General features: G+C 41.7%; 1 protein-coding gene across 4 annotated transcripts in view; it reads left to right on the top strand.

Moving 5' to 3' along the window:
* Positions 1-1,317: 1,317 nt before the first annotated feature.
* TTC17 (tetratricopeptide repeat domain 17) overlaps positions 1,318-21,310 on the top strand; it is a 54,846-nt gene continuing 34,853 nt past the window's right edge. For 3 of the 4 annotated variants that reach the window (XM_053980454.1, XM_053980453.1, XM_053980455.1), the window contains exons 1-10: positions 1,470-1,757; positions 14,174-14,263; positions 15,617-15,786; positions 16,792-16,903; positions 17,977-18,108; positions 18,798-18,907; positions 19,202-19,346; positions 19,692-19,831; positions 20,064-20,224; positions 20,541-20,653. In XM_053980454.1, coding sequence (XP_053836429.1) covers positions 1,542-1,757; positions 14,174-14,263; positions 15,617-15,786; positions 16,792-16,903; positions 17,977-18,108; positions 18,798-18,907; positions 19,202-19,346; positions 19,692-19,831; positions 20,064-20,224; positions 20,541-20,653 — 1,389 coding nt within the window. In that variant the 5' untranslated portion in view covers positions 1,470-1,541. Of the gene's footprint in view, positions 1,758-14,173; positions 14,264-15,616; positions 15,787-16,791; positions 16,904-17,976; positions 18,109-18,797; positions 18,908-19,201; positions 19,347-19,691; positions 19,832-20,063; positions 20,225-20,540; positions 20,654-21,310 lie in introns of all 4 variants that reach the window. The other variant, XM_053980456.1, reaches the window with a different exon arrangement.

Genomic DNA, 21,310 nt, shown 5'->3' with positions numbered 1-21,310 from the left:
ATTTCAACTTTCAAATGCAGAATTTTGAGGGGGAATTTAAATATTCAGCAAAAGCTGCATGTTTACATCTTATTTGGAAATTCGGTGAAAAGGAGTCAGTCATTGTCTTACTCAAACTCCTCGATGTTGACAGTGTGATACACTTTGTTAGTACATTAGGAGAGGAAAGCAAATGTTTACAAACAATTTGATGGATGAAGGTGTGGGTGTTAACATCTTTGAAATGGGTCTCAATGTCTCTCCTAACTTTGGGCAGCAGGTTTGTTGCAGAGCCTGGACAGCCTGGCTCCTGAAACAGACAAGGCTCTGTACAAGCCCGAGTTTCTGAATTTCGGGGTAAAATGGTAGATTCAAGGGAGGAATATGTGGAAGGCGGTTCAGGAAGGCTGTACCTTCCTGGTACCTCAGCCAGTGGGGAAAGGAAGAGGGCAACATGCAGCCAGTTTAGGATAAAAGGAGGCTGCGCCCTCCAAAACCCCAGAGAGAAACCCCACAGCTGTGTGCCTCACTGAACTCTCTCCTTTTACTGGATAAAGCTGCAGGACTCCTCTGTCTCCTTTGTAGACATAAACCTCTGGCATTTGTGGATTTTCCTGGCACTTACAATAGAGCAAGAGCCACTTGGAAGAGCAGCGTAGGGTTTTTTGTGGAATCTAATACGCCCGATTTGAAAACTCTGGCAGCAGTAAGGAATTATCATACTTGTGAGGTATTTTCTCTAGGCTGATAGAAACCAAATCCATTGAACCACTGACACATCATTTTTAAACTTGTTTTTATTTCCATTTAATGAGTTTGAGTTGCAAATGAATGTTGCTGTTTAATAGGCACCAGGAAGTTTGGTGCTCCCAAGAAGCTGGACTGCAAAAAGATTGAACAGAACAGCATTTGAACGTGGCAGCTTTTAGATTTCTCTCGGTACTGGGGAAACAGGCTCCCGCTGCTGGGTTGGTATTTACTGTCAACTAGAACAGGAAAAGTTCGGGTTTTGCTGTGTAACTGAAAAGCATTAGAAGGGATGTGGCCTTCAGAGCTCTCTTCATCCAGCTCCTAGGAAGGCTGGCATTAACTGTGTGTGCATGACTGCAGGTACGGCTTGCTTTGCGCTGGGCACAAAGTCGTTCCCTCGAGCTGTGGTGGCAAATGTTCCAGTGCCCCGGACAAAAATTACCTCTTTTAAATTGAAGCCCTCAGCGTGTCGCTACACGGCGCTTGTTGGCATTTAACGCCGGCCTTGTGCTCGAGACAGCAGCTCGGCCGTTACCGGCGGCTGCCAGGGGTGCGGGAAGGCGCCGTTGGGCGGACCCGGCTCCCCGCGCGTGGCAGTTGGTACGCGGTGCTCTAACAGTGTTCCAGGGCTGCGCCCCCGCTGCTGTGCCGCCCCTCAGCCCGGGGCTGCCCCGGCACTGAGAGCGCTCCGGCCGGGCGCTCACGGCGCCGCCTCGGGCACCGACCCGGGCCCGCCCCCGCCCCGCCCCGCCCCGCCCCGCCCCCCGGCGCGGCCGCACCGGGCCGAGCGCGCGGCACCGCCCGCTCCCAAAATGGCGGCGGCGGCCGTTCCGCTTCCGGGGGCTGCGAGCAGACCGGGATTGGGAAAGATGGCGGTGGCTGGAGTGTCCGGGCGGGGCGGGCTGGGGCGGGTATGGGTCTTCTCCGGCTGGGCCCTGGGCCTGTGCTCGCTTCTGGCCTCGGGGACGCGGCCCGCCGCTGCTACCACCCACTGGGTGGTCACCGAGGACGGGAAGATCCAGCAGCAGGTGAGCGGCCCGAGGGACGCGGGGCGCTGCCCACCCGCCTGCGGAGGCACGGAGAGCCCTTGTCCGCGCTGTCGCTCACCCATAGCCCTGATGTGCCCCGAGCTGCGGGGCATGGGGCTGCTCGGCCCGGTGCGAAGCCCTGCCTGTTCCCGCAGCCGCTGCAGCAGCAGGGCGGCGGTGCCGGTCGCTCCCGCGGCCCCGGCACGGGTGTCTCCCGCAACGAAGTGGCGTCGCTTGTGAAACGTGGCTTAAATTCGCCGGAGCCCCGAGGCGAGGCAACGGGGAGGGGCGGTTGGTGAGTCGGGGTGAGGCGAGGATGGGTTTCGGCTGGAAATCTGGAGCAGCGACGGTTCCTGCCTAGGGGCCGCTCCCGGGGAGCCTCCGGCACGAGGCCGGGTCCCGCTTTGGTGGTGGAAGCAGCGTTACCGCAACCGGGACACGAGCGGGGCCGGCCCCGGCACCCCCAGGCTCCTCGCCGAGGGGAGGAGATGTCTGAGTTTGCGATTTTTCACATCCAGCCGCACCCGACCCGACCGCTTTTCCTTCCTCCTGGAAGTAGGAAAGAGAAACGGTGGCGCGTGTGCTCGGGCAGGAGAGCACGCACGCCATGTGGGTTTAGTCAAAATGTCTTATTTTGATAGTGGGCTGTGCCTCACGTTCACTAAGCGGCTTGAAAGAGTCGAACTGTAGCTCATATTTAGGCTTTTTCTTAGTTGCTTGCTTTCCTCTTTGTTGTAAAGGGAGCAGTACTAGAAATTTGCTTTTGTGTCAGATCTGTCCGTTTCCCTCTGGAGTGGAAGAGTTGATCGCTGTAGCAAGCAATGTGGCCTTCCCCCTGTACAAAAAAATTGAGACATGAATGTCCATTATCAGCTTCCATTTGTGAGGATTTTTAGTCGGGTTTTCCTGTCAAAATGCATTGAAGTCCTCAGACAGGTGGAGCAGACTTTTCTCTGCCGGAAACTCCTGCTGACTTTATGGTTCTCCTGCACTTCGGCTGTCTGGGTGGATCCAGGCACTCTTAACACCCTCATTAATAATAAATCAATTAATGACACCACTTCCAGTGCTATCTCATCTCTTTTCCTGACTTATCATAGTGGGAAAGTGGTGCAAGTATATGATAGTGGTCTGGAAGCATTTTGTGTATACTGAGTGTATATTATAAAATTTGGGCCAGGTGTTGATTTTGATTATTATTAAACAGCTGTGATTTGGAAAAAATCCAATTAGAATGGCTTGAAAATCTTACTAGCTAAATTCATTACTTATTTTAAGAAATGGCATTTCATGATGTCAGCTAACTGATGGTATAAGGTAGAAGCTTCCACTATACCATTGCTGTGCATTTGTCTTTTCTATTACAAATGCTTTGTAAGCAGGGGCATTTGCGTGTTCCCTCTGTCAAGTTCTCAAGGCCTGTAGGTGAGGTGAGAAAACACTATCCATGGAATAACTTCTCTTACTTGCATGGTCAAAATTCATTCAGCCATTTCCAGCAAGGAAATTCCAATTATAAATATGTTATTACTTGGAGTATGAGAAGCCAGATTCTTCAGTACTTGTAATGTTGTGCTGTGAATTGTCCGGTGAGTTTTTTGTAATTAGATGTATTTTGGCATCTGTTACTGTCATGTCCCTGACTCTCATGAAAATGATGTTTAAATTTGTGGTTATTGCTATTGCAAACTCTGCATGGCACTTCTGAATTTATTTTATTCCACTTTCTTGTGTTTTGGGGAATCATTGGACAAGTTTTTTAGTGAACTCCAACATTGTTTTAAGTGCCAAAATGTAGCAGTGGTCCTGTAGTTAACAACAAAAGTGACAGTCTCTACCTGTCCCACTCTCTACTGGACAGGTGCAGTCACACCTTGAGTGTTGCATGCAGTTGCATGCAGTTTTGGGAGCCTCAGGATAAGGACGTTAAACTCTTAGACTGTGTTCCCTCCCAGAGGAGAGCAACCAGGAGGATGGAAGCTCTCAAGGGTAAGACTTACAAGAAACAGCTGAGGTCACTGAGCTCCTTTAGCCTAGTTCTGAGGAGACATCATCCAAGCCTACAACTTCCTCAAGCAGAGCAGTGGAGGGGAAGGTGCTGATCTCCTCTCCCTGGTGACTGGTGAGAGGACACGAGGAAATGGAATGAAGCTGTTCCAGGGCAAGTTCAGACTGGACATTGGGAAAAGGTTCTTCACAGACAAGTTGGTTGGTCACTGGAACAGGCTCCCCAGGGAAGTGGTCACAGCACCAAATCTGTCTGAGTTCAAGCAGCAACTCAGCAGCACTTGGAGGATTCATAAGGGATTTATCAGTTAATTGGTAGAACCACTATATTCCAAAATATTTAAGCTCTCCTCCTAATAGCAACAACAGGACAAAAGCCTCCAACTTCACTGCAGAGCATTCCTTTGCTTTAGTTTTTCAGAGTATTCTTCATTAAATTGTTATGTATCATGAGAATTTACGGGTTCATTCCAACCTGAGATAGTCTGTGATTCATTGGCAGTGGAAACCTCTGCATGTTATGTGCTCCAGGGCCCTCACCACCTCAAATGGGCTTTGCTGGCCCTCCTAGTGGGGACAGGGGCCTTCACGTGGGTGCCTGGTGGAGGGGCACGATCAGTGGGTGCAAGTTGGCTGCCTGAGCTGCAAGGGCTGGCAGCTGCCTCACCACCAGCGTTCTCCCTACCAGGGCCCAAATGCCATTTCTGGAAAGTTGTTTTTCATTCAGCCCCAGCCTTTCCTGTTGCATGGGGCTGTTTCATCCCATGGGCTTGTGGCTGCTGTTGTTGATTTCATGAGACAGGTCCCTGCCAGCCCATTCTCCACCCCTTTGTCTTGCTGCAGCCCTGCAATGGCCACGCTTCCCCACCTTTGCAGAGGACACCACACTTGTGGTTCTTTTTATCGCTGTCAGTAGTAAAGAGTTGTGTTAGTAACAATTGGTATTGATCCCTGAGGGATGTTTGCTGGTGGTCAGCCATTGTTGGACCTTGCACTGCTCATTGCAATGCTTCCAGCACAGCAGTCTCTGACTGGAAGTGGCTGCTGGTGGCAAAGAGTGGTGATATTAATCAGCTTTTATATGATTTAATTTTGGAAATACTAGAATTCTTAAAGTCTGAAACACATCTTCAACGATTACCAACTTTTTAGAGAGGTACAGGCTTGGTCTTCACTTGGTTTACTTCAGTTTATCTGGATAAAGCCTATAATAAAGAGGTAGGGAAAACTTAGTTGGTAGTAAGACCCAGACATTCCTACTGCTAAATGAGCCATTATCAGTGAAAATGCAGCTGAGCACCAGTGACAACTGACTTCCTTGTAGCTTTCAGTTTGCTACTGTGAGCTTTGTTTTCCTTGTTACCAAAGTGCAGAACCTGTGGATGAGGAGCTGACAGCAGGAGTCACAGATCCTGACCTAAATACAAAATATAGTTGCTGGAATGTGTTTGAGGGAAGAAAGGTGAGATTATTATACATTATTGACCTAAAATCTCTTAGCTGTTTCTCCTTACAGTGCAGCAAGGGTGCAAGCATTTAATATGAGACTATATTCAAGCATTCAAGTGAGATTGACTTTTCTGTGACACAAGACCACAGGTGTACCCTGGCTCAGACTTGATTTCCTAGTGGTACAAAAACCTGGCAGCAGTGGCAAAATTAACACAGACTGAACAATTTTCTATATGTCAGCAAGATCTCATCTAGTAAACAGGAGTCCTTGCTAAGTAGGTACTGTTTTTCAAGTTTCTAGTGAGCATTTCTAAATGACAGAACAAATTACTAGCAGTGCATATAATATTTCAGAGTCTCAGCCATCAAGCTGTATCTGTTGCTACAGTAGCTGGTTTTGAGATCAAAGACATCATTCTCTGGATCAGTTCATGTTCTTTTAGTCTGAGTCTACCTTCAAATGTGTGCTCTTGCAAAGCCAGAGACTGAGTAATCGTCTCTCTTTAATGAGATTATATCAGCTCAGTGCACATGTTTATAAGCCATTTCACAACTCACAGTATAAAGTTCAGGCTGATATATACCTGATTTTAGACAGTGCTTGTCTGCCAATAAGGAAGCTAGTCACTCTGCAGAAATACTAGTGTACTTCAAGAGAAGAGAGAAACTCGGCGTAAAGAGAGGACAGACAGTTGTCAGATTAAATTCAATGCAGGATACAGTCATGCATGGCTTTAATGATGGGGACCAGCTGCTACCATGGCTCAGAGACCATACGAGAGCAGAGGTGGGGGTCTTTCTAGAGATGCCTTGATGGAGGTGATTAAAACTGAGCAAGCTAGTGGGGACTCAAGGGCTGCCTTTTTGTGGACTGCTGTAAATGCTGAAGAAGTTAGGTCAGAATAATTAAACTAAATGAAGCACAGAAATTTTCCAGGCAGATGATCCAAAGCAGAATTGGGAGGGTGTTGTCAGGAGCAAAGAGAAGAAATCTGAGTTGGCAAAAAGTTGTTTTCATTTTAATGTGTTGTTATGTGTTTTGAAGTTCATGAGAGATAATCTGGAGAGTCAAAGAGTAATGCTGGCTAACTTATTTGGACCTAAGACAGCCAGCTGCTCAATGAATGTGACATCAGAATTTCCTGCAGTGCTGTAGTGTGCTTCACTCTGGTTTAGTGCAGTAGAGTCGAGAGACAGTACCTACCAGTTGTTCATTTGGTTGCAGATTTGAGTGTGAGTGCACCTCAAGCAGCAGCAAGGCAAGTTCATTCATGGATGGCTTTAGAGTTAGTTAATGCATTATTCTGTCTGGCATCTGAGTGCACATGTATGCTAACAGGTTGAGATGAGAGCAGTGGTCCATGTGCTCAAGAATACAGGAAAAGCAGCCATCCAAACCCAAGGAAAGCTGAGATTCTAGTGCAGCCAAATAAAAAAAAAAAAAAAAAAAAAAAAACTCAACAACAAAAACAAGAAAACAAAAAAACCTACACAGACATACACAAAAAAAATTGTTCATTTTTACTGAGGTGTGTAAGGTGAAGCCATGCTTTCCCCAAAACAGTTGTCAGTCCCTCCTTATGAGGGTGTGCAAAGACATCTGGGCTGGTTGGTTTGAATGTTCTGTAGTTTATTAGATGTTATCCTATCCATAGGGTGATGAGCTGAAGCAGAATGGTTCTGAGGCATAGGTGAGGTTTTCCTCAAGAAAAGGAAAACTTGTTCTGGTTTAAAACTTCTCTCTTGATCACCAGAGCACCATAGGCCTTCATGTGCTATGAAAAATAGTAGTTAAAAAAAAATCTCTTTAAATTTTCTGCCTTTACCTAAGTGTATAAGTTTTCGAATGTGAATGTTTTGTGAATGGCTGAGTTGTTTAATGTCCTTGTCCCAGGTAGGCATTTAGAACTGCACTTCACCAGCAGTGTGTGCTCTCAGGGGAGTACAGCCTATGTATGTCTGTGTCGCTGTGAACATCACGACTAGATCCGAATTTATAAAAATAGGCCTTGTGGTAGCCTGTATGTGGTATCAGAAATGCAAATGTTTCATTCAGTGGAGCGGTGGTAGAGAAGTAGCTTCCACTGCTCTCAACTCAGCAGTCATAGATTTGCATCTGAGGTGGATGAGCTAAGAGGCAGATCCCAAGGGCTGCTGAGCTGTAGCTGTTGGTGGCTGTGCCCCTCACAGCTGCCGTAGTCCAGCAGGTAATCTTATGCCAGGTTTTGACTGCTGACAGAAAAGCTTTAGTGCAAAGATGTCTGGATTTAGCTGAGCTTGGTAATACACGCCAAGGCGGTTCAGGCTGTAAGTCCAGAGTTCTCTAGCAGTGGCTCTGACCATGTGTAGCCATGTCCTGCTGATTCCTCAGCTCCTGGTTTTCATACAGCCTTTGTCCTCTGGACACCGTGTGTTCCCAGGTCCCGTTTCTCCTAGGATCCTCACAATTTGATTTCCTGTTTGCTGTCACCTTTAAAATAAGGGTTGGACAATCTGAAAAGATGAAACTAATCAACTGTTTAAAACTGGCTATTCTGAGGTGAGAGTTACACTTGGTGCCTGGAATGGCTTCCCTGTGTTGTGAACTTCACAGGTGAAGGGTAGCCTTGGAATTGGCCCAAGCACATGTTGGCATGAAGACCCCACCAAAGCCCAAAAGAGCCAAGTCAGCTGTTGCATCCCGGGTAATGCATTGTAGCAGTCAGCAAGACTCTGAAATCCACTGTTATTACATGTACCTGCCTGCTTTAAAAATACACTTCTGGATAAAGTAATTCCCTTCAAATTTTAACAGAAAAAGTTAATGGGTTTTCATGTTGTTCATTTGCTGAAGAAGTTACTGCTCAGGTTTCGTCTTTTTTAGATATCTTGTAAGTCTAATAATTAGTCTTGCTGTCTGTATTTTTAATATTAGAACACTTGAAATTTTTAGGATTTGGCAGTGAACTGGACTATCAAGAACCAGTCTGCTTTTATGAAAAAAAGTGCTTGCTCACTACAGATGTAATCTGAATGATCTCTCCATCTCTTGTTTTGATTCAGCTGAGCATATGGCTACTGAAGAATATAAGGCTTGCCTAGAACATACAGGTTGGAAATTTGTACCCTTAAATATGACTAGCAACACACTGGACACACGTTGGAGTGTTCCAAGTAAAGTCTTGTTTCCTTTTGATGTATTTGGATCTGTTACCTAGGATATTCATAGCTTGTGTGATCTCAGTTGAGCAGAGCTATTCAATTATACTGCAACTTTGTTAGGTTTTATTTCTGAAGTGCTACAAGTGTTTAGAATTTGTGTTTTCCCTGTAGCACAGCTAGTATTAATAATATCAAAATATCTAGTGCTCTTTGCTAACAGATTCTGCAGCAGTAAGCTTTTAAATGGCCTATAAAACAAATATGGGGACCCCATTTTTCTGTATGCCATCATTTAATACTGTGTGTTTTCAGCTTCTTTCTCTAATAATCTGCCTTCTGCATGTAGTATAATGCTTTTAGGGTGTGCAGAGGCACTGACAGCAGTTCTGATTTTGATGTGCCTGTGCCTCAGTTAACAGTGGGGTTTCTGCAGTACTTTTTAAAAAAACCTTACTTAAAAATAATTGACTGAGGCATTTATCAACCCTCATTTAAAAAAAAAATACTTCCTAGTGCAATGTAACTGGATTGTTGGGAAAAATATGCTGGAAGTTTGGCAAAACTTGCAAGTCTAATTGCTGAAAGACTCTTGATATATGGAGGTAACATAGGAGACTAAAACTTCAGGGTTTGATTCAACTTGATGTCTTTTTTCCTTACCCAAATTCTGTGTGTTTCTTGCTGAATCAGGTTCTTGGTGTACTCTGTGACAGTGAATAAATTTGAACTGTGGTTTATAAAGAAACTTTCACCTTTGGGCAAAGTTGAACAGAGAACACTTATTCTAAAAGTGTTTTACTGGCAGGCTCTCTGCAGTGTAACTACAGTAGCTGTCAAAGGTTCAAAGAAAGCTTTTCAGCGCAACTTTTTTTTCCCTGTTTACTGTGTTGGAATTGAAGTCAAATTCTTGCATTTCAAGCACTTCAACTTGCATGTCACAGTTTCGGCACTTTGGAGGAAGAGTAAATGAATGTGGTGCTTTGCCATCAGCATTTTAACACTTTGAGTTAAAAATGAGTATGTTGGACAAAGCATCTGTTCTGGTGCAGGCGTCTCCACTCTCCACACCATGAGGCTGTGTTTGCTGTGTAGGTTGACGTCTGTTCTGTTTCATCCCAGAGGAGCCTTATGGAGAGTTGCTTACATTTTGAAAAACATGATCCAAGTCACAATATCTGTGTATTTTTCACTTGTCTGAGTCCCGAATCAGGTGACAAGGCACAACAGACTTTGCATGGAGGGGTGAAGGTGGCAAGGGTTTGTAAGAGCACAAGCATGATATGAGTCTGAGTGAAACCAATATCCTCTGAAATCTGCCTAGAGTCTTGTTGTGGGAAGGAAGGGGCATAATCCAGAGCAGTCTCTAGATATCCATCAAATATCTTTTATTTGGATTATTGTATTTCCGACTAAAGAATTATTTGACAGCTGAGTGAAGCTCTGAGGGCTTTTCCAAAGCTTTGGGGTATGTTGCCTTCTCTTTGAATCTTAATAAGCAGCAGCTCACAAGAAAGTTCTGAGATATTTTGTGGTTTTATTCAGGGTATAATTTTCCTGGTTTGGGGATGTGGCTGCACAGGAAAGCAGGAAGATGCCAGGTGGATCTTGAGCACAAGCAGCATGAGGGAAGTGTGAGCATCCATGTGACAAGCCCTGCAGGGCTTCAAGTGTGTCTTCCTGATTTCAGCACATCCTGCTTCCTACTTACCTTTATCACTGCTGCTACTCATATCTGTGCTGCGCAAGTTATGCAGATGCAAACCTTTGTTTGCAGCTTACTCACTGTATTCTTCATGAGGTGTCACTACTGCCCTCAATAGCAAATACAGTATTGGTGCTCTTCATAGCTCAGTACGTCAGCTTTGTCTTTTTCCTACTGTAGAAATGGCTGGCACTGTGAAGAAAATGTGTTTGATGTAGGGATGGGTGTTGTAGAAAGCTGGATAATGAGCTGTAAGTCTTCACAGTGTTGCTGACTGGATCTGAGATGAATAAGTCAGTTCAAAAGCCATCTGTCTGTCACTACAGAGAAGGGGGTGATGAAGAGCTTACCAGATGCCCACCAAAGCTGCTTCATCACTCCTCTCCTCAGCTGCACAGGGGAGAGAAAATACAAGAGAAAGCTCAAGAGTTTGGATAAGGACAGGGAGAGATCACTCAACAGTTTCCACCACAGGCAGAACAGACTCAACTTGAGGAAATTAGTTAATTTATTACGCATCAGATCAGAGTAGGGTAATGAGAAATACAAGCAAATCTTAAAAATACCTTCCCCCAACCCATCTTTTTCTTTCTGGACTTAACTTTATTCCTGATTCCTTACCTCCTCCCCCCTGGGTGGTACAGGAGGATGAAGAATGGGCGTTGTAGTCAGTTCATCACAGAGTAATTTTACCACAGCTTCCTCCAAGAAGAACTCCTTCTCCTCCAAGGAAGAACTCTTTACTGTGCTCCAATGTCATGTCCCTTCCATAGGAGACAGTCCTGCATGAACTCCTCCAGTGTGGTTCCTTCTCATGGGCTGTCACAAACTGTTCCAGCTCAGGGTCAGTCCCACAAGATGCTATCCTTTAGGAACAGGCTGCTCCAGTGTGGGTCCCCTGGAGGGCCACAGGTCCTGCCAAAAATCCTGCTCCAGTGTGGGCTTCCCAGAGGTTCACAACCTCCTTTGGGTATCCACCTCCTGTGGTGTGAGGTCCCCCCTAGGCTGCACGTGGACCTCTGCTCCCTGATGGGCTGCAGGGGACAGCCTGCCTCATCATGGTCTTCACAACAGGCTGCTGGAAAATCTCTGCTCTGGCACCTGGAGCACCTTCTTCACTCTTTCTCCACTGACCTTGATATCTACAGAGCTGTTTCTCTTGCGTATTCTCGCTTTTTTCTGGCCACAATAACTTCTTTTCCCTTTTTAAATGTGTTATCACAACAGCACTACCACAGTCACTGGTGGGCTCGGCCTTGGCCAGCAGCGAATCTGTCTTGGAGCCAGCTGAAGTCTTCTCTGTTGGACTTAGGGCAAGCTTCTGGCAGCTTCTCACAGAAGGCACCCCTTGCCATGCAAACCCAATGCGACTAGTAAAATTCTGTGTTAGGAGCTTTGTGTTTACACACTGGTAAGGTTAACTTTCTACTAGGCTGAAGGATTCTGCTGTTACTAAAAAGTCCTTATTTGCTGGTGACCAACTGAGTCAGATGTGGAAGAGAAAATCTGAAGACTAAAGAAAAATATCCTTAACTGGGATGATTTCCTGGTGGATCGCCATAACTTTATGAATTAATTCAGTGATATTGCTGTTTGGTTGTTGAAACTTTAGTTTCTGCTGCCAGATGATAGTTGATGGGAGTGTGGTACTTCTTGCATTGCTTTCCTGTCAACCCACGCACACTGGGTTGGTAATGTCCCACTTCAAATTCTCCAATACTAAATTCTGACCTCTCATGAGACTGTCTTACCAAAAGTTAAAAACAGAAGGTGACCCTGAATATAATTCTGTTTCTGAATGGATGATAAGCCAACATCCTTCATCTTTCAGACTAAGGTTTTCTAATTGGTGATGCCTGCATAACTTCTCCAAAAATGCCCAGATGCTGTTCATCACTGAAAGTGGAGCTGATAGTTGACTTTTCCCTCAGTGACTGTGTAGAATCATGCAAATGGCCTTTAGATGTCAGATGAGCAGTGCTATTTTGGAATGGGTGATGAAGTGCTTTAAACACAGTGAAACTTATTTTCTTTGCAAATTAATCTCTCATTCATTTGCACATACTGTGGTAGTTTCTTCAGCAAGTGAGGCATAAACCAGTGCTACATTCAGTGCATAACTCCGTCTTTTGTGTGCAGCCAGTTCAAAGTGAGGTGGGGCCCATAGGAGGAAATGGGAAACATGACCATGAATAAAATGCTGTAGACTTTAATACTTCAACTAACAAAATCATCCGATTTTTTTAAAATGGTATTTTATGTGCTTCTCTGCATCATGGTGAATACTTGGTCATCCTTTATTTGCAACAGTTGAATCCAGAATCTCCAAATTCACAGTGTAAAAATGGATTAGTGTCAGTAGCACCCATTCACCATATTCATCTGGTGATATAAAAGAATTAATTTGCTAAGGAAGAAAATGAGTTTTTTATATAACTGTTTGGACTATATAGGTAGCCACTCATCAAAGTGGCTCCATACTAAAAGAAGCACTGCAGCTTTTACTTTGGAAATGAATACTTAGCCAAATTTAGCCAAAACCATGCTTGGGGTTTAATAAAAGGAACAAGCATTTATATCTCAGAGGACAAGGTTCTTACTCAGTCAAGAATCTTGCAACAAATGTAGACTTCACAGTCAGTAGTCCAAAGAAAGTAGATTTGAGCTCACAACCAAGAGAGTACAGCCTAAGGTGTAATCTGTTGACAGGCCACGTTAGGATGACCGGAAAATATGCTGGAGATGGAGTTCTCTGAAGTAAGAGAGTGTAACAGAAATTTGTCCAAGCTATTTGGAAAGGTGACAAAAAAGGAAGAACTGTAGCTCAGGATGTTCTCCTGCACCTGTATATATGGCAGACTTTTCCATTCAATTGTAATGTCATCAAGTTTGCACAGATGTCATGGAGGTGGACAGCCCATTTAGAGGTATCAGTGCTAACAAACAGGTAAGTGCTCACATCTTCATGCGGCAGCTGGTTCTGTATCCTGAAAGCTTGAATGGAAACTGAGCAGATCCAGGAAAAATATCTTGATGTAGAGCATCTAACAGTTATGGTAAAAGTGTGAGATGTTGCTGTCCTTGTCACCTTGTCTGTTCATCCTGTCATCACATATTCCTATTTCCTTGTTTCTGTTCTCATGTCCTTTGAATCCTTCATTAACTAATTTAGTTTACTAGTTCAGACAAAACAACCAGGAGGAAGTTACGTTCTGTTCAGCTCCTGAGTTTGGGTTAGCTTCCAAGAGATCCTGGTGGTCACCACAACTGGTGTGCAGCCAAGTGTACTGCTCTCACACTGACACATGGGAGGGAACAGGGCTGCAAGCCTGGAAGTGAGCCTTTGCATCAGCTTAGCTGCTGTTACTACACCATCTTCTCCACTCTAGGGACTTTCCCCCACCCAGGGAGACAGCAGAGTTTGGCATGAGGGCAAGGCTGGGCTGTTTCAGCTGTGGGGTCAAGTGCCATAATTAACTGAGCCCAGCTAGGGGCTGATGTGGAACTGCTCTATCTGTGACCTGCCTCTAACGTCCCTCTTCATGGAGCTGTGAATGCCTGTGTGTAGCTATGGAAGCTGTAGCATGGTCTTCTGTAACAGAGTTTTCAGTCTTCCCCTGCTTCCCTCTTGATTTTGTTCCTTTACCTATTAATCCTGAAGGCAGTAGATCCTAATGGTAGGCCAGTGTGTTAAATTAGTTGCAGAGAGGATTTGAAGCTGAACTACTTTATGCCTTTTGAGGGATGTGGTGGAGGAATTTTAAAGTTACAAAACAAAATAAGTTTCTTTGATTGCAGTTTAAGATATCTAGTATTTCAGCAGTAAGTACTCTTAGTAATGTTTGTTGTGGAAATTTATTTGCCTCTTATGCTTAGAACTTGTGTGCCTGATTTAATTAAAATAGATTTAAAGTTAAAGCATGAGTTGAATTGGATTCTCAAATTACAATGTTGTTTGAAGTATGGATTTTCATAATGGACATATTATGAATGTTGACTGGACAGAAAACCTCTGAACAGACAAACTGTGATTGAATGAACATAATTACCTTCTTTTAAAATCACTGTAATTAGATGAATATCTTACATGATGGACTGTTAAAATGTCTTGCAGGTGGATTCACCAATGAACTTGAGAAACCCACATGATTTGGTAATACTTATGAGACAAGAAACAACAGTTAACTACCTCAAAGAACTGGAGGTAAAGCATAACATTTAAGTACTAACTAATTCTGAAAATACAGATTTTTTTTTCCATTGACTTTATAGTGATAGCTTTAGTGATAGTTTTAGATAGTTTTATATAGATAGTTTTTGTTTTACAAATAATTTATTATTGGCAAAGTTCTCCTTCAACGAAAGGATGAGAAATTTTTTTAATCTCAAGAATTTTTTGCCTCAAGTTTGCCTAACTGGTCTCCAGTTGTATAATTCCCTCTTGTTAACCATAAATCTTAACATTTTTAGATAAAGTCACTAGATTCTGTTGTACTGTATTTCAGAAGAACACAAAGCAAATCATCTCTGTTTTTCTTCAAGCCCATTTATTATTAAAAAGGGGTCTGAAACCACCCTTTTGAAAAGGGCTTTAATGAACTTCAAACTCATAAACTGAAATTTAAATATAATAGGGCTTAGGTAAGCAAACAGCTCACAGCCCTTCTGGCCATGCACCCCTTTCTTGCGCCAGCTTTGGTTTTATCAGATTGGGATAACTAACTAAGCGGAAAGCTAGATAACACCAGAGGTAGCTTTAGGTGAATGGGTAAAGTAGGAGAAAGGAAAATAAGCAGGACTGCTCCTGGTGTGGACTCCTCCTTTCTCATCAGAGTATAATCTTTTTTGTGGTGATGGACATTTTAGATGTGGATAGAATCATACTTGCAAGCTTTATGGGGCGTGGGTTGTGGGTGTGGAAATCACTAATGTCCAACTTGGGGTACACAAATGACTTTCAGCACAAGTTACCTATGATAGCGCGTAAAATTCTTGTACAAATTGCTACTAGTATATGTACCCCTGTTGTTTCACAGTAGCATGTAATCAAATGTGTTTGGGTTTAATTAAAAATGCAGGTTTTCTCATTTCACAGGTATTCACACATACTCATGTTCAGTGTACTTAGCACACTGAACTGGTTGATGATGATGATTTGTTGCAATGCCTCGTGTTATTTCCACAAGGTCTTACAGTGGAAAAAAAGGGAGCCAAATGTGAAAAATTTGATGTACTTGTAGCAACCATTTCTTCTTTTCCTAAATGGCCTACCATGGTTTTGGAATGCTACTAGCCCATTTTTTAGGCAAGCACGAGAAATAAGGGCTCGTTCAAGTTGTATTATCCTTAATGAAAGCATTTATATGCCATCCAAATCCAAAAAAGTCCTAGAGATGTTATAAAATATAAGGAAGTATTCCCAAAATTTAGAGATTTTTTTTAGATTTTTTTCAAATGAACTTTGTTTTAAGGAAAAAGTGGGACTGTTGAATTGTAATAACTATAGCATTTTTTTTCATTTATATTATATGCTTCTGTTTCCTGTTTTTTCCTACAGAAACAGTTAGTTGCTCAAAAGATTCATATAGAGGAAAATGAGGACAGAGACACAGGGCTGGAACAAAGGCATAATAAAGAAGATCCAGACTGCATTAAAGCAAAGGTGCCCCTGGGGGACCTAGATCTGTATGATGGCACATACATCACCTTAGAGAGCAAAGATATCCGGTAATAAGATGCTTTAATAACATGCTTTATATTCTAAGATTTTTACTGAATGAAAACAAATCAACAGTACCTCTAAACACAAGTGAAAAATTACTAGCCCTGACTTTCTTTAAATGGCAGTTTTGTTTTGTGTTACTGTGGAATAAAACTGAAACAACATCTGCCACTAGTTGTGAGCAGGTACAACGTACAAAAACTGTTTCCCCCAAACTATCTATGCTAGCCTTGTCCTGAAACTTTTATTTTTCCAGTTCTACCACTGTTACTTTGTACTGATACAACCAGACATATGAATTAAAGTGAAATATGTCATGTAGAAGGGGGTTGAATTTGCTTGAGTGTACTTTCAGTGTTTTGAGCTAGATATTTATTTTAGCAGAAACTGTCTTGACTTAAATTTGAATGAAATTCCATTGATTACCAAGCTGTTTAACTTTCTGATCATATTTTGTCCCGTGTTTACAAAGTGAAGGATGAGCAGTCAGTGTACTTGACATTCAGCTTCATTGGTAATTCATCTTCAGGAATGACTGTTTTGTTTTAGTTGTTTTTTTATCATAATCACATGAGTACTTGAAGTGGGAAAAGATCAATTTTATTGTCATACACCTTCATTTGGACTTCTCATCGCCTGCATTTGGGATTGGTTGGTTTGTTTCAGTTGAAGAATGAAATACATTCATTTTGAATGCATTGCCATTTGTGTGGCAGATACATCATTAATCATAGCAGTGATACACTAGGTTGACCCTAATGCATTTTGGAGGCTATCCAAATGTTGATATTTTCTCTAAAGCAGACAAATTTATTTACTTTATCCTATACTCATGACATCCCAATTCAACTGAAATCTGGGAATACAACAGAAATGGGCTAATGTGCCCTAACAGGGGATTTCTGTGATGATTAAATCAGTGTACTCTCTATATCAGCTACCATACTGTCTCTTAGGAGCTTCAGCAGTATTTTAATCTGCAGTCTGCTGTTATGTTATTACGTCCTCAGCCCTGAAGACTATATAGACACAAAGTCCCCAGTGCCTCCAGACCTGCAGCAGCCAGACTGTACAAAAGTTCTAGATCTTCCATACAGTATTCATGCTTTTCAGCACTTACGGGTAAGTGAGCAAATGCACGTAAATATTTTTCCCCATGAGGAAGAGAAATAACTGGCAGTTCACACTCAAGGTTGAAAGGTATTGTAATCTTCCAAGACTGCTTCACACTTTTTTTTTAACTACAGTTGGGCCCTGATTAAAGTACCTGCGTAAAAGAGGTTATACCTGTTCCATCAGGTATACAGTTTCTCTTTTTTTTTTTTTTGTCTTATTTTAGAGGACACTTTTAGGAAAATTGAGTCTTTTGTTTTCATAACACATTTCATTAGCAAATTGATAGCTTTCATTGGGACTACAACTAGCTTGTGAATTGCCTCAGTTGAAATTTGGAGAGTGCTGAACAGGGTCCTTAAAATGTATGAAGATTCAGAATCAAAAAATTGTTTGCAGTTTTGTAGCTCCTAACAAACCTGAATGTCTGTTTAGTGTCTGAATGTCAAGCCCTAACCCAGAGGATAATTGTTCCCTACTAGTACAAAGTTCAGCTGCTTTAAAAAAGTCACAGTGGAAAAGTGGTAGGAAAACTGGTTTTGTCAACAACATTATATGAGCAGATTTTCTAATACGGATGCAGCTTTAGTGCTTTTATCTTGATATTTATTTTATTGCAAGACTTTTCACCAAAAAATAAGGATTTTCTTACAGCTAAACACTAAGTGGAGTTTTTTTAGCTCTGTTCCTGGGTCTGGTTGTATTTTTGAAAGAAGCATGTTTGTGCGTGGGGAAGGAAGAAAGAGGAGAGGTGTAGGGATACTTCCACTGTGTGAATGTAACCTGACAACCCTGACTTAAGTGCTTCAGTGGTCATTAGTGAAATTGGTAACTACCAGAACTGAATATTTCCCCTGTAAAACTCACAAGCAAAGGCTGCTTTTGGCTGCTTCTACTGTTTTCCCATCTGCAATAATACATATTATTTATCTGTCAGAGGTGAAATTGTTCTATCAATTCCCAAAGATCTTGAAGATAAGATTGTAAAATAACCAAGCTACACGTTTTCCTGGAGTCATGCTTTTGTTTATATTTTTCTATCTTAAGTGTCAGCAAATACATGTATTCAATTTTTATTTTAGGGTGTCCAAGAAAGGGTTAATCTTTCTGCACCCCTGTTACCTAAAGAAGATCCAATCTTCACATACTTATCACGGAGACTGGGAAGAAGTATAGAGGAAATAGGTCACCGTATTTATGAGGGGCTCATGAAGGTATGAAACTGTAATCTTGCTGGATGCACAAAAAAAGAGTGCTGGAAAAGTCTCACAAGTTTAGCTAGATCTCGTACAAGCAGTCAGATCCAGTTTTGCACGTGTATTTTTGCTTTACAGTTCAGTTTCAAAAGGCAAACAGACCATTTTCTGATAGGCAAGTAGAAGCAGGAGAAGGCATCAGCAAAGCCAGTAAATAGATAGTTACTGTCATCTTTAAGGATTTATATAGTTATGTTGTCTAGCAAGCCACATTCATTGCTTTGTCAAGGTAATAAGAGTTTTTAAACAAAAAATACAGGTACTTGAAGAGCAAAGAAGAAACAACAGTAGTGAAATGTGTATTTTTTCATTAAATGTCTTCCTGCAAAATCTAGGAACCCTCATTGAATTCCAGCTAAGATGCTGATGCTTAAACTACTGTCGCCTCTCATTTCACCTCATTTTGTATTTTTACCTGCCAGAAATGCAGAAATTGTTTCTTTAACACATTAGTATGCTAGTTCAGTGTTCCTCAGCATTGACAAGTGTTGTCAAATGGCAGCTTTCCAGTGGAAGAGGATAGCTTAGAGCAGCTGAGCACCAACTTTGGTGCTCAGCTTTTCATCCTATAGTAATTAAAGCCCTGATTAACCTTTTAGTTCATGTGTTAGTAGTTACTACAGTTCATGTGTTTCACTTTACTGCAGAACTCTTCTTCCTGGGTCCTCTATAACATGGCTTCTTTTTACTGGCGAATAAAGAATGAGCCATACCAAGTAGTAGAATGTGCCATGCGTGCCCTTCATTTTTCTTCAAGGTAAGAATTGCTAATAAGGATTTCTTCTCAGATTTCTTTTCTAGTTATCCTAGTTAGTAAACAGGTTTTGGTTTGTAAGTTGGTATGCTAAGGAATAATCTGTGTTATTCATTCTTGGGTCTCTTTCTGCTATACTAGGCATATAAATAGTTGAGACATTTTTCTAGCAAGTGATATGTTTTAATGTGTGACTGGCAAATTAATGTATCCTTGTGCATGATTCTTACACAGTCTTACCTTTCTTTAATGTTAGTTTGTAATTTTTTTCCTTTTTATTTTCTTTTATTCTTTTAGGCAAAATAAAGACATTGCACTGGTAAATTTGGCAAATATTTTACATCGGGCTCACTTCTCTGCAGATGCAGCTATTGTGGTTCATGCAGCTCTGGATTACAGTGACTTCTTTACCAGCTATTACACTTTAGGAAATATATACGCAGTAAATACAATCTTTATTTTCCAAGACTTGAAGAAAATTAAATATTACTTAATCTTTTGGGGTTGACTTTTAATAGTTTACTCTTTTACAGTGTGTCTTGTATCGTGTATCTCATGCTTAATGCTTAAGATTCTGTCAAGATACTTTTATTCAAAAGTCTGTCTATTAGCAAAGGCTTTTATCTGCACTTGGAAATAAATTCCAGTAAAATTCTTCTTCAGCCTTTCTTTAATAGATGTAGTGGCTTAAGTGTCAGAAGTGACAGGCTGCTTGTTACCATAAATTAAAATTTAAGTTAAAATTTAAGTTAATTTAAGTTAATTCTCTCTCTCGGTCATTCTTCAGATGCTTGGAGAGTACAACCACTCAGTCCTATGTTATGATCATGCTCTACAGGCCAAACCAGGGTTTGAGCAAGCTGTAAAAAGGAAGCATGCTGTCCTATGTCAGCAAAAACTTGAGCAAAAATTGGAAGCCCAGCATAGGTAACTAAAATATCCCAGTGGCAATGCATATAATCTGACTTCTGTAGTTCTGTTGCAGCAGTTATTTACATTTCAAGAAAAATTGTTTTTAAATTTCTGTTTTTCTTTAATTATACAATAGGATTAAGCATAAGAAAACTTAGAGGCCTAGAGTTAAAAATGTGCAAGAGTGTAGGAAAAGGTGATATTCTAAAAAGCATTCAAAGTAAATCTTCTCTGTTTAATTTCTAAGATCACTTCAGCGAACATTAAATGAATTAAAGGAATATCAAAAGCAGCATGACCATTACCTTAGGCAACAAGATGTTTTAGACAAGTACAAGCTCATCCAGGAGGAACAAATCTTGAGGAACATCATTCATGAGACACAGATGGCAAAAGAAGCTCAACTAGGTACAATTTTTAGTGTTCATGCTCATTAAAGCAATGAAATGTGGCACATATTCAAACAAGTGTCAGGATATAACTTCTTCATATATTAAGATGGCCCTGAGTGCTCTTGTGTTTTGCTTATTAAAACGAGAGATTGTGATATGTTCTTGAACAGGGATTTCTTTTTGAGTCTTTTGAGGTTGGAGTTTCCTCGGGACTGATGGAGTAAATAAAAAGGATTGACCAAACTGGGGGCAGAGAGGTTGACTGTGTGCTGTCTTTTGTCTTCTCAGAAACCACACTTCTGTAGTATAAAAAAATATTTTCTGCTCTGCAGGGAACCACCAGATTTGCAGATTGGGCAACCAGCAGCATCGCTTGCACTGTCAGTGGGATCAGCCTGTTCGCTATCACCGCGGAGACATTTTTGAAAATGTAGAATATGTTCAGGTTTGTCTGTGAATTGATACCACTGCTTCAAGTTGGATCCCATTTGCTTTATTAGCAATATAGTTTCAATGTTTTCAGGGTTGACAAAAGGGTTACATTTTGGGTGTGGTAATTATAGCGAGAAATCTTAGTCTTTCTTTTCCAGAGTGCAAAGTATTTTAATGCATATTTCTTTTGATACTAGTACAAGCTGAGAGACTGTGAACTATAGAAATAGAGAGGATTTCTTGTAAAAGGCTTTGTTTTACCTAGAGAAGAGAATTACTTGAACTCAAAAACTTCATTTTAGTCCAAAGCCTTAGTTTCCTATGATTGCACCAAGAAAATTTGGTACAAGAGTACTAAGAAGTTTTGGAAGTGAGGTGTGTACTAATACTGAAAATTCAGAATGACAGGCACCTAAGCAACACCTCTGCTGTGTTGGAACTGCAGATAAGGATTATGATTTCAGTTATTTTGCAATGTGGAGTGTGTTCTGAAGTTTTCCCTTAACTATTTTAAGAAATAGGAATAATTCTTTTAATTTTGCTGTTGTCTTCTTGTTGTCTTTGTTTTTCCTATTATAGTAATTATAAATTCAGATTATTGAGATAATTCTGAAAGCCATGAGTCTTAGCAATTCTGACTTGATCTTGAGCTTTGCAATCTAAATAAGTA

The sequence above is a fragment of the Vidua macroura genome, chromosome 6 (assembly GCF_024509145.1).
Source record: "Vidua macroura isolate BioBank_ID:100142 chromosome 6, ASM2450914v1, whole genome shotgun sequence".
NCBI classification, from domain to species: domain Eukaryota; kingdom Metazoa; phylum Chordata; class Aves; order Passeriformes; family Viduidae; genus Vidua; species Vidua macroura.
This window is presented reverse-complemented; position numbering and strand designations above follow the sequence as displayed.